The 11,909-nt window shown below is 36.6% G+C and overlaps 3 protein-coding genes across 14 annotated transcripts; all 3 read left to right on the top strand.

Annotated features, from left to right (window-relative positions):
• Positions 1-2,366: 2,366 nt before the first annotated feature.
• On the top strand, positions 2,367-3,477 carry LOC148586901 (L10-interacting MYB domain-containing protein-like). Its single transcript, XM_088514385.1, has 2 exons — positions 2,367-2,729; positions 2,815-3,477. The coding sequence occupies exons 1-2, from the start codon at positions 2,367-2,369 to the stop codon at positions 3,475-3,477; spliced, it is 1,026 nt and encodes a 341-aa protein (XP_088370511.1).
• A 251-nt stretch (positions 3,478-3,728) lies between these two features.
• LOC148586900 (uncharacterized) lies at positions 3,729-5,139 on the top strand. Its single transcript, XM_088514943.1, has 3 exons — positions 3,729-4,278; positions 4,379-4,610; positions 4,694-5,139. Exons 1-3 carry the CDS (start codon positions 3,943-3,945, stop codon positions 5,137-5,139), a joined length of 1,014 nt encoding a protein of 337 aa, XP_088371069.1. The 5' UTR covers positions 3,729-3,942.
• A 551-nt stretch (positions 5,140-5,690) lies between these two features.
• CAT8 (cationic amino acid transporter 8) lies at positions 5,691-11,631 on the top strand. Of its 12 annotated transcripts, XR_009439362.2 has the most exons (4): positions 5,691-7,567; positions 7,779-7,809; positions 10,449-10,488; positions 10,867-11,631. XR_009439362.2 is itself a non-coding variant. In XM_059585670.2 (3 exons), exons 1-2 carry the CDS (start codon positions 5,798-5,800, stop codon positions 7,559-7,561), a joined length of 1,638 nt encoding a protein of 545 aa, XP_059441653.1. In that variant the 5' UTR covers positions 5,691-5,797; the 3' UTR covers positions 7,562-7,567; positions 10,449-11,631. The 12 variants fall into 12 exon arrangements, 9 of the variants coding, with proteins under 9 accessions (XP_059441653.1, XP_059441652.1, XP_059441646.1 ...); XR_009439366.2 differs by lacking the exon at positions 7,779-7,809 and having other exon boundaries at positions 10,449-10,958; positions 11,209-11,631; XR_009439365.2 differs by lacking the exon at positions 7,779-7,809 and having other exon boundaries at positions 10,449-10,958; positions 11,204-11,631.
• The last annotated feature ends 278 nt before the right edge of the window (positions 11,632-11,909 follow it).

Below are 11,909 nucleotides of genomic sequence, written 5' to 3'. Positions count from 1 at the left end.
ATTACACCAAAGGTCCTTAGAATAATCTATTTGTACATTTTTGATAAATTCAAGGCTTAGAACTGAAAAAAATAAATAAATAAATAAAAATTGAACGGCCATCTATTCTCGGGGTTGGTTCATAAATTTATCTAAAAAATACTCTTAGAGTTATTATTAGATTTTGAATAAATTATTATTTAATTTTTAATTTAATAATGATTTTAGTACTTTATACATTTAAAAATTATAGGAAAAACTTCAGCAAGCCCTCCCGAATTTTCAGCCAATTTGACAAGCACTCCCTGTACTTCAAACTCTCTCACTTTACCCCCCTGAACTTTAAATTTCTATCATTTTTTTCTCCTCTATTAGTTTTCATTGTTAAACCGACATTTTGTGTCTATTATACCCTCAACCAAAACTACGTTGTTTTGAGCTCCAAAATTACACCGTTTTGGGCTTCAAAACTACATCACCACCCAACCTAAAACGACGTTGTTTTAAGTATAATATTTTTTTTAAAAAAAAGGGACCAAATCGAGGTGGCTGAAGCCACCCCCTGGCCGGTCCTGAACCACCCCCATGGCCAAGGGTGGTCCGGCCACCCCTAAAAGGCCAAAAAAAAAAAAAAAAAAGGAGATCGGGTGTTTTGGGGGTGGCCGGACCACCCCCTACCGGTTGTATGGAGTGGCCGAAACCACCTCCAGGCCCTTGGGGGTAGTCCGCCCCCCCCCCCCCCCCCCCCCTTTTTTTTTTTTTGCCTTTTGGGGGTGGCCAGACCACCTCCTTGGCCATGGGGGTGATTCGACCACCCTCCCCCCCTGGCCATGGGCATGGGGGGATGGTTCGACCACCCCCAGACCGGCTAGGGTGGCTGGAGCCATCCCGATTTGGTCCTTTCTTTTTTTTTTTTTTTTAATTTTTATTTTTATACTCAAAACGACATCATTTTGGGTTAGGTGTGTGTTGTAGTTTTAGGGCGCAAAACGGTATAGTTTTGGGATGATGGTATAATAGGCATAAAAAGTCAAACAATTTGAATTTAACATTGAAAACTAACAGAAGGGTTCAAAGTGAGAGTAAACCAAAGTTCAAGGGACCTAAGTAAGAGTTTTGGTAGTTCCAGAGTGTTTGTCAAATTGGCTGAAAATTCTGGAGCTTCCTAAGGGTGCGTTTGGGAGTGCGATTTCAAAAAAATAACCTGTGATTTTAAACCAAATCGCAATTTTAGGGTGTTTGGGATTGCGATTTTAAAAACGCGAATTTTAAAATTGCAAAAAAATCTGCGATTTCCATAAGCTGACTAGAAGGTGCTTATTTAAAAAAGTGCGAATTTAAAACAAAATCGCGATTTCTAATAAAAAGATATTTGGTGCAATAGTTACCTTTTTTTGAGCGGAAATGAAAAAAAATACTAAGAATACCCACCTAAAATATATTAAAACCCTTTTTTCTCTTTTTTTTTTTTTTTTCTTCCTCTGTCTTGTTCATCCTTTCTCCGCCGAGTAGCAGTGTGCGTCGTTGTTGTTCATCTCTCCGCCCCTCTACCAAGTAATAATCTCACCTTAATATTTTCTTCCTCTCCATATAACTTCTTTACTTTTGTAAAACTTTCCACTGTTTATGTGGTTTGTATGATTATTGTGCCTTTTTATATATGTGTTGCAGTCTCTTCTCTATTTTTCCCACCAAACAAACAGAGATATGGAGCAAATAATTCTGTCAAAATTCACATACAACACACATCCCACAAAAAAAAAGGGTATTGCCAGTTTGTGATATATATATATATATATATATATATATATATACTGTCTATTTTTTCTATGTATAAATGGAGGGACCTCTCTCTCCATCTCTCGGTGTTACACACATCCCACAAAAAAAAAAAAAAAAAAAAGGGTATTGCCAGTTTGTGATATATATATAATGGGTAATAAACAGTGATATTTTGTGATTTTTTTTTAAAATTTTTTTATTATGCAGTGCACATAGAGGCTGGAGTATTTTTCTGGATTATTGTGCACTGATTACTTGCAGTGCACAGTGATCCGTTACTGTGCATTGCACAGTAACAATTTAAAATACTGACTTTTTAATTTTTTTTTTTTAGTGCTGTTTCGTTTCAATGTTGGCATCAACTCCACATGTCCATATATGAAATATAGTGAAGGATAAATTCAAATATTATTTATATATCAAAGAAACATGTGGCAACGTATAAGCTAAAAAATGACAAAAGTAAAGACTTAAATAAAGCTTTGATGGTTTATATATAGTTGAATGCTATACTTTTATGTTAATAATTCTTTTGGTTTTTATTGGTATATGAGATGGTTAATATATTAGTGTCTTACTAGATTTCTAAAATTATAATTTTGTAGATGGATAAACAAAATACGATATCCAATCCTAAACCTGAATCAAAACAAAGTAACTCAGATGCTAGAGCTCTTTGGACATCACAATGTACTACAATCTTTTGTGAACTCTGTGTGGATGAGGTATTTCAAGGTAATCGACCAAATACCCACTTTACAAAACATGGTTGGAAGAATATTGAGGTAGCATTTAAAAATAAGACCGGTAAGTCATGGGAATATCATAAGTTCAAGAATAAGTGGGACACATTGAAAAAAGATTGGATTGCTTGGAACAAATTCAAAGGAAGTGAAACTGGATTAGGATGGGACGCAACCAAAGGAACAATAGTTGCAACGAATGAATGGTGGGAATGGAAGTTAAAGGTGTGTCTCTCGTCATCAATTAATATGATTTTTTTAGTAATAGTTTGTATTTTTAGTTATTAATATAAGTATTTTAATTATGTAGGAGGTTCCTGAGGCTTCAAAATTCCGGGAAAAAGGTTTAGATAACCTTCATTTATTAGACATAATGTTCAGAGACATTGCGGCTACTGGAGAAAGCGCATGGACTCCCTCTTCAGGTGGTTTACCTACTAATTTTGAGACTCCTGTGGAGGTGTCAGGTGACTCATCTAGTGAGTTGAGTCCTCAATATAATCATGATGATATTGAGACACTTAGTCTTACACAGACACCTAATCCTACACAGCCATCTAATTCTACACAAACAGCTAATCCTACACAGCCACCTAATCCTACACAACCACCTAATCCTAAACAGCCTCCCCAAGAAATGAGAAAGAAGCGAGTAGGTACCGTCATGCAAAGTAAAGGAAAGAAAGCAGGAACTGTGTCAAAGCTGCTACACGAGCTCAGCAAAACAAGTAATGCTGTTGAGTTAAAGGCCACAAGTCAAGCAAATTCAAGTAATAGTATTCGTGATGTCTTGAAGCGTGTGTGCACCTTGGATGGTGTTGAGGAGGGTTCTGATTTCCATCGTATGGCAGCTCGTATCTTTCAGAATAAAGAAAAGAGAGAGGTGTTTGCTGTGTTGGAAAAACCACATTTGCAACTTATGTTTCTAAAAGATGAAGCAAAATCGATAGACAACCGCCATTTCTTTACTTGATTAGCAAGTGGATAAATTTGCAATAAGACACTTGTTATTTTTGGTGTTGGGATGTTTGAACTATGTGTTTTTTATTATTATTATTATTACATTTGGACAATGTAATTTTAGTTTATCCACTTGATATGACTTATGTTATTTTATATTTGAATAATGCAAATTTGATAAATGTGATTGTTGAACAATTTCTTTAAAAGATAGTTTTATGTGTTTATCTTATTAATTGTCAATATTTTTTAGGTATCACTCATATGGACTATGATGATTATATGGATTATGGTAATGATGATCATTTTCATGATAATGACAAGAATGATGATGATGATAGTGATGATGAATTTTACCATCTTGTTTTTGCTGGATGTCGTGCAGTAGTGACGTATGCCATTAAATACATTGATAAACAACCTTATAGAAATTCTAAAGAAACTGGATATAGGTGGTTGATACATATGATGACTGGAAATGAGACTATATGTCATGATATGTTTAGAATCAAAACCACGTATTTTCTTTCAATTATGTAATGTTCTGCAACATACATATGGACTTCAGCACACGAGGCATATTAGACTAGAAGAGTCAGTAAGTATATGTTTGTTTATTCTAGCACAAGGATCATGTAATAGAATGGTTCAAGAAAGGTTTCAACATTCTGGTGAGACTATACATAGACATTTTCATACAGTTCTGAAAGCGCTTAACCTAATGGCAATGGATCTCATCAAACCTTTTGATCCCACCTTCAGTGAAGTTCCCAAAAAAATTTGGCACAATCCATTGTATTGGCCACATTTTAAGGTACTTATTTTATTTGTTTATCAATATTGCTCAATGTGTGCTTACATTTTGTTAAAGTAGCTTAATAAGTATCTAAAATTTAATGACATGTGTATTTTAGGACTGTATCGGTGCCATTGATGGAACACATATCCCAGTTGTTGTTAGAGAGGATAAGAAAATTCCATACATTGGAAGGAAAGGAACACCAACTCAAAATGTGATGGCGGCATGTAATTTTGATTTACTTTTCACATTTATTATGGTAGGATGGGAAGGTGCGGCACATGATACACGTATTTTTTTAGATGCTATTCGTAAACCATCTGCAAACTTTCCTAAACCACCACCGGGTATAGTATTTTTTTAATCTTATTGATTATGAATGCATATTGTTTATGTACATCTCATATATGGTTATTATTATCGTGTGTAGGAAAATATTATTTAGTTGATGCTGGATACCCCTTAATGAAAGGGTACTTGACACCTTACAAAGGAGACAGATATCACCTTCTCGATTTTCGACAAGCTGGTCGAGGAAATGGGATAGAGGAGAGGTTTAATTATATTCACTCATCACTTAGAAGTGTTATAGAACGAACTTTTGGTGTGTGGAAGAATAGGTGGCATATTTTAAGGCAAATGCCATCTTATGATATTAATGACCAAATGCTCATTGTGGTTGCTACCGCGGTCCTTCATAATTTTATTAGAATACATGACATAAAGGATAAGGGGTTTAAGTGGGATAAAGATAACTTCGATAATAATGATGATGATGATGTAAGGAGTAACAGTCAGGAAAACATTGACAATATACATGACGAGGAGATGAAAGTGGTTCGTGACAATATAGCTCGATCCGTTTGTGGGTTGTAAACAGTGCTTTGTTATTTATGTTTTAGGCTAATTTTTAATGTCCTTTAAGTTTTTTTTGGTGATTTATCAGGTACTAATTTAAATTATTGGTGAATTATGTAACAATTAAATTTGATAAACATTATTAGTTTAATTTGATGGATTGTTCTTGTATTTTTTATCATATGTCTGTTTGGAATATGTTTCAGGAAAAAAAAAATACAAAAACAAAAAAGCATATAGAAACAAGTAATATAGCAATATATAATTGCCTAAGTAGAAAACTCAAAGTTAATGTCAAATTATAAGTCATATTTTTGTTTGCATAGGTGTTAAAAATGGAGGCTTATAGACAATGTTAGTTATTTTATTGTTATAAAGAAATGTCCTTATTGGTAATTTGGTCATGAAACCGCAATTATATGTTAATGTTATCCAAATACTCATTTGATAAAAAAAAAAACTTTTTAGCATGTTTCACCAAACGCATGTGTGATTTTAAAAACGCAATTTTTAAAAATACAATTTTTAAAATCGCACTTATTGAAATCGAACTCCCAAACCGCCCTAAGTTTCCCCAAAATTATATCAATGGCGTCCGCCGGTTGTCGCTGTTTAAATCCTTACCAATCTCTCTGAACCAAAAGCAACCCAACCAGCCTCTCTTTGAGCCGCTAGCATGGATGTGCGGCCTGAGCAACAACACTCAGGGCCTCCTGGTAGAAGCTACTGGCGATGGAGCAAGCAAGACTTCTTCCCAGAAGCCTCGTTCCAAAGCCTCGCATCCTACAAGGCCGCACTCTCCCACACCTGCTCCCGCCTTAGGGACCGCCTCCTCCACCGCTCCACCGACGCCTTCGAGCTGGTGGAGCTCCGCAAGGCCAGCGAGCACAACATGCACAAGTGCCTCAACTGGTGGGACCTTGTCTGGCTCAGCTTCGGCTCCGTCGTCGGCTCCGGCATCTTCACCATCACCGGCCTCGAAGCCCACGATGACGCCGGCCCCTCCATTGTCCTCTCCTACGCTGTCTCCGGCCTCTCTGCTCTGCTCTCCTCCTTCTGCTACACCGAGTTCGCCGTCGAGATCCCTGTCGCCGGGGGCTCCTTCTCCTACCTGCGCGTGGAGTTGGGCGACTTCATCGCCTTCATTGCCGCCGGGAATATTCTCTTGGAGGCCGTAGTCGGCGCGGCCGGGCTGGGCAGAGCATGGTCTTCCTACTTCGCCAGTATGATCAAGAACAACCCCGATTTTCTTCGCTTTAAGGTAAGTTCCTTAGCCGAAGGTTTTGATCTTTTAGATCCGGTTGCTGTTGGAGTGCTTCTAGTTGCCAATACCATAGCGATGAGTGGAACAAAGAGGGCATCTTTCCTAAACTGGGTTACTTGCATATTGAGCGCTATTGCCATTTTGTTTATCATAGTGGTTGGGTTTGTCCATGCCAAGAGCTCAAATTTGGTCCCCTTTTTTCCAATGGGAGCAAAGGGTGTTTTCCGGGCTGCTGCAGTTGTGTATTGGTCTTATACCGGGTTCGATATGGTGGCGACGATGGCGGAGGAGACTAAGCGGCCCTCAAGGGATATACCTCTGGGGTTGATTGGTTCCATGGCTGTGATCACTGTGGTTTATTGCTTGATGGCTTTGGCATTGACAATGATGGAGAAATACACTGAGATTGATAGGGACGCGGCGTATTCGGCTGCTTTTGGTAAAATTGGCATGAATTGGGCCAAGTATTTAGTGAGTATATGTGCACTGAAGGGGATGACTACTAGCTTGTTGGTTGGATCTCTGGGGCAAGCTCGATACACGACTCAGATTGCAAGGGCTCATATGATTCCGCCCTGGTTCGCTCTTGTGCACCCAAGGACTGGTACTCCCATTTATGCTACTCTATTGGTAACCATAACTAGTGTAATTGTAGCATTTTTCTCCAGTTTGGATGTGTTGTCGAGTGTTTTCTCGTTCAGTACACTCTTCATTTTTATGCTTATTGCAGTTGCATTGCTTGTGAGGCGATATTATGTCAGGGATGTGACACCCAGTTTGGTTAAATTCCTTGTATGCTTATTTGTTATTATTGGATCTTGCATTGGAGGAACGGTACTTTGGAATTTGAATAGGGGAGGGTGGATTGGGTATGTAGTGACTGGTTTAGTTTGGTTTTTGGGGACTCTGGCAATGGCGCTGCTTCCAAAGCACCAAGCTCCAAAGGTTTGGGGGGTTCCTCTTGTTCCGTGGTTGCCTTCATTGTCCATTGGGATGAATATTTTTCTTATTGGGTCACTTGGTTCTGTGGCATTCTGGAGGTTCTTTATTTGCAGCGCAGTAATGCTCATCTACTATTTCTTCATTGGTCTCCACGCTACCTATGATGTGGCGCATCAGGACGAACAGGAGTTGAAAAAAGAAGAGGGAAAGGAAGATACGAATCAAGGGGCGTAACGGTAGGTATGTTGGTATAGCAACATGTTGGTGGTTTCCACATTCCAGTTACTGTAGTTGATAATGGTCTGATTATTGCTTAAAGATACGTTGCATATTACAGAATTTCTTTTTCTTCCTGAATTTATGGCCTTGATTGGAATCTTTTTTTCATGAAATGAATCCATCTATTTAATTTTAACTTGGTTTCATACATTTTAACTTTGTATTTGTTTAGGTGAATCAAGGGGCTTTTGTCTAGTGCCTTGGTAAGTGTCTCCGGTTGTCTAGTACATGATGCATTTCTAACAGACTTGCTAACGAGACTCTCTACTCTTCACAAATTTACATTGTTTTGAAGTCAACCTAAACCCTAAGACATGAGGACTTACAACCATTGTTTTGACCATCGAATATGGCAACACTAAAAACCGAATAGATTCTAATTGATATATTAATATTCCCTGCGTTGTTTATTAATTTCTCTTACAAGTTAACATGATTAACATAAATCTGACCTTTTGTTGGATTGCCAGTGTAATTGAGCCTTTTTGGTAAATAGATAAGATTTTGCCTTGTCTTAATCCACCGTAAAATTTGAACTTTAACTTCACTTTATCTATATAGGAAGATATTGAGAAAATTTTAAAAAGTTGACAATGATGGTATGAACTATCTTTCTTTATCATCTTACTTGTTCTTAACTATGAACCGTACTTATCAAAAAAACTATGAACCTATGCATTGTAAGACTTATAAAAAAAACATCAATCAATCTTGCATCATTGGAAATCTTAATACCATAATAACATTGGCATTGGATGTACCTAGAATGTAATTATTCCATGGGCTAGTTTGTATTGCATAGATTAAATTGAATTTATTTTCCTATATTTATTTAAGTTATTCGTCTTCATTGCCTATGTAGAATTATTTTTTTCTTTTAAGGGAAAACTACACTTACCTTCCTCAAACAAACACCCAAATTGCAATGTGCTCTCAAACTTTAAAATGTTGTAATTGACCACCCCCCCCCCCCCCCCCCCCCTCCCCTCCCCCCAGATTACCTAGCTAGTCCTATCACTTAGCCCCCATCGTTAGAATTTTTTGCTATATCCGACGTTAAATGAGTAAAATTCCATTATACTCCTATCTTATTTTTCAGAAAATACAATTATGCCCTTAGATTAAAAGAAAACCTTCCCTAGCCATGGAGACTCACGGCCTGGCCATGGGTCTCCTCCCACAATGGTTCTTTTTTTTTTTTAAAACAAAAAAAATATTTTTTTATGTGATGCAAGGGTATTATTTTGATTTTTTAAAATTTTTGTCGGATTTAAGAAAAAATCCTAACGGAAGGGGCTAAATAAAATGGCTAGATAGTGTAGAGGGTCAATTGCAACATTTTAAAGTTTTGGGGACATTGCAATTTGAGTGCAAGTTTGAGGGAATAAATGTAGTTTTTCCTTCTTTTAATAGATAGTGCTTGTTGATCTTTTTATGTGTAATATGATTTGTTTACGTGTCATTGGCTTCATTTCGCTAGATGACTCCGCCATAAAAGATGAATATGAGCCTTCAAATATTAATAATAATAATAATAAAAAGATTTCATTTCAATGGGTTGTCCAAGTTCCTCATAAGAATGTTTGGAAAATGGTTGCTATGTTGTGCTTTTGGCATCCAGCCACAGTACCCATTGCTTGAATTTGGAATATTACATAACAATGTATGACAATTTGAAGTAATCAGTAATCTGTAGATGATGCAAAAGAATGACCACAGAAGTGGAATTTTGGATCCATTGGATCCATTTTTGTCCGTGGTAGGTATAGGAATTCAGGATTATATTTGATAATGCATGGCAATCATTTATCATCATCGAAATGAATGGGATAAGTTGTGGAGAAGTATGCATTTAGTTATTCTAATTTCTCCTGCACTTGTAGAATGGAAGTAAGAAGAAAAGAGAGAATAAAACCAAGTTAGACAAGCAAAAAACATAAACTGTGTGCTATTTCCAAACGCTTACAAAGGTGAAAAGCATTGATGGAGACAATGAGAGGGGGGCCTGTAACTGATATGCAGTTACTGGTATCAAATAGAGTCGTGTAAAGTAAAACATACATATTTACACTTTGGTGGAAGAAATTTGTGCAAGTAATTTTTGTCTGGGCTGTTGCAGTCTTTCAAGAATTATTTAAACCTTAAAACAGTGTCATTGGGTTTTGAGGAGAGTAGAACCTTAGCTAATATTTTTTCCTTGTATAGTCTTTTCATTTAATATTCTTCTTTGTTTTACTTTTCCTTTCTCAGTAAATGGAACACAATTTTGTGACAACAGTGAGTTCAGCATGTCTCTTTACACCTTAGTTTTATTTTGGTGAATGAAGATTTACCTTAGTTTTATTTTGGTGGATGAAGATTCATGCACATTCATTTGATATTAGAATGAAATTCAAATAAACGTGATGAAGATACGTCAGCTGTTCCCTTTTACAGACTCAATTTATTAAGATTAGTTCCTTAGATTGTTAACACTTAGCCATAGCAAGGTGGATATCTAAGTAAGCAAACAGTAATATATGTTATGCAACTGATTACAAGCATGCTGGTTCTTTCTTTGAGACGAGTCAGTAAATAACTCAAGTTGTATGAGCCCAGAATCACTTTTGCCATGGTTTGCTCTTGTTCGCCCACAGAGTTAGATCACATAATGCAGCTTTACTAGCAACTGTAGCTTGTTTCTCCTTGTTCAATGCTTTGCTTTATATTGCTAAATACACCCCCTCATTTTAAGACTTGTGACCTTTGCATTGTGTGTCAGGGAGATATAATATGAAATGTTACACTGAAATGAATGTCATGTATCTTATGCTTACGTTGTCATTATTGGTTCTTTGATCAGAGGCAGCACTTTGGAATACAAACGTTATAAGATGGATCAGGTACGAGGCTCCTGCATTCCTGTACTTTTGGGGACTATTGAAATGTTGTTGCTTCAGAGCAGTGACTTGTGAAGGTTGGGGTGTATATCAATTCCATGGTCAGGATTTAAAATTAGTGCATCTAATGGTATACATGAAGTCAATGTTGGCACGTATTTTTTTTAAAAAAAATGTAGAATCATCTACTCCGTTTAGATGCATTAATTTTAAATCTTGACTAGTATCCATTTCACTTGAAATGGAGAGGATCTTGGTCCCTCATTTAAAGGCTTCTGGCCATTGCCTTGTGCATCAAGAGATATAATGTGAAATGTTACTCCGAAATGGATGTCATAATCTCTTTTGGGTACTTTTTCTTTATTGGTTCGTTGATCAAAGAGACAACACTTTGGAATTCAACGTGAGAGGAGTCATGGATTAGGTACGCGGCTGCGGCTGCAACTGTGGCACTGGCTCTGTTTACTGTGAAGGTTAGGGAGGTTCTACTTCTTGTAGTGCCGGCATTGTTTTAGTTGGGCTTAATATTTCATTTAAATCACAGGGATCTGTTGTATTCTTATAATAGTCACTGGATAGATAGATTAAGGCCAGTTCAAAAGATTCCATGTTATGCAAAGATTAAATTTGATATGGAGATGGAAAGTCTACGGGCAAATTTTTATAAATGATTACAGGAATGAATGCACTTTGATTTTTGAGCATTCTTTATTGTTAGCCTAGCTTTTGGAAGCGGCAGGAAGCCATGACCTTAATGCAGTCATTGCTGACTACATCTTATTAGTGGAGTTTTGTAGTGCACCAGTGATCAAAATTGACAGCAGCAGTTGCTCAAGATATCTGCAAGGAGGAGTGATGGTGATGGTGATGGTGATGGTGATGGTGATGGCAGAATCATCTTTAGGATTTATTTCACATGTTTTAATTGGTTTATGATGTTTGGGTTTTAATTCATTAGAAATTAGATGTCTTTATTTGTAATAATTAAGAATTATTATCCCTTAAGGATTAGGAGTTCTTATTTAATTTGTTTTAGGATAATTGTAATTTTAGGATTTGGATTTGTAGCCTAAATGAAAGGCATGCATCGGTTCTGTTTTCATAATTGTTGATTGAATAAAATTTCATCTCAACTATGTGAAGATAGATCCTATTATGATTTTCAAAGTTTTAAAAGTATGCGATTTTTTTTTTTGTAAGCAAATTGGGAGAAGGGTTTCAAGGATCAAAATACTGAGAATGGGTGGATTCCCAATAACAGACTCAAAACAAAAATTATAGTGCATATAATACAACTAAACAGCAAAAGTTAACCTAATCCTATTAACAAGGACCACATAAAGCGGTTTAAACACCAAACTAGAGAACAAGGATAGGGGCATAACTGTCATGAGACCCTTTAACCCAATCCAAATTCCTAATGC

The sequence above is a fragment of the Corylus avellana genome, chromosome 3, assembly GCF_965113065.1.
Source record: "Corylus avellana chromosome 3, dhCorAvel1.hap1.2, whole genome shotgun sequence".
In the NCBI taxonomy this organism is placed as follows: Eukaryota; Viridiplantae; Streptophyta; class Magnoliopsida; order Fagales; family Betulaceae; genus Corylus; species Corylus avellana.
This window is presented reverse-complemented; position numbering and strand designations above follow the sequence as displayed.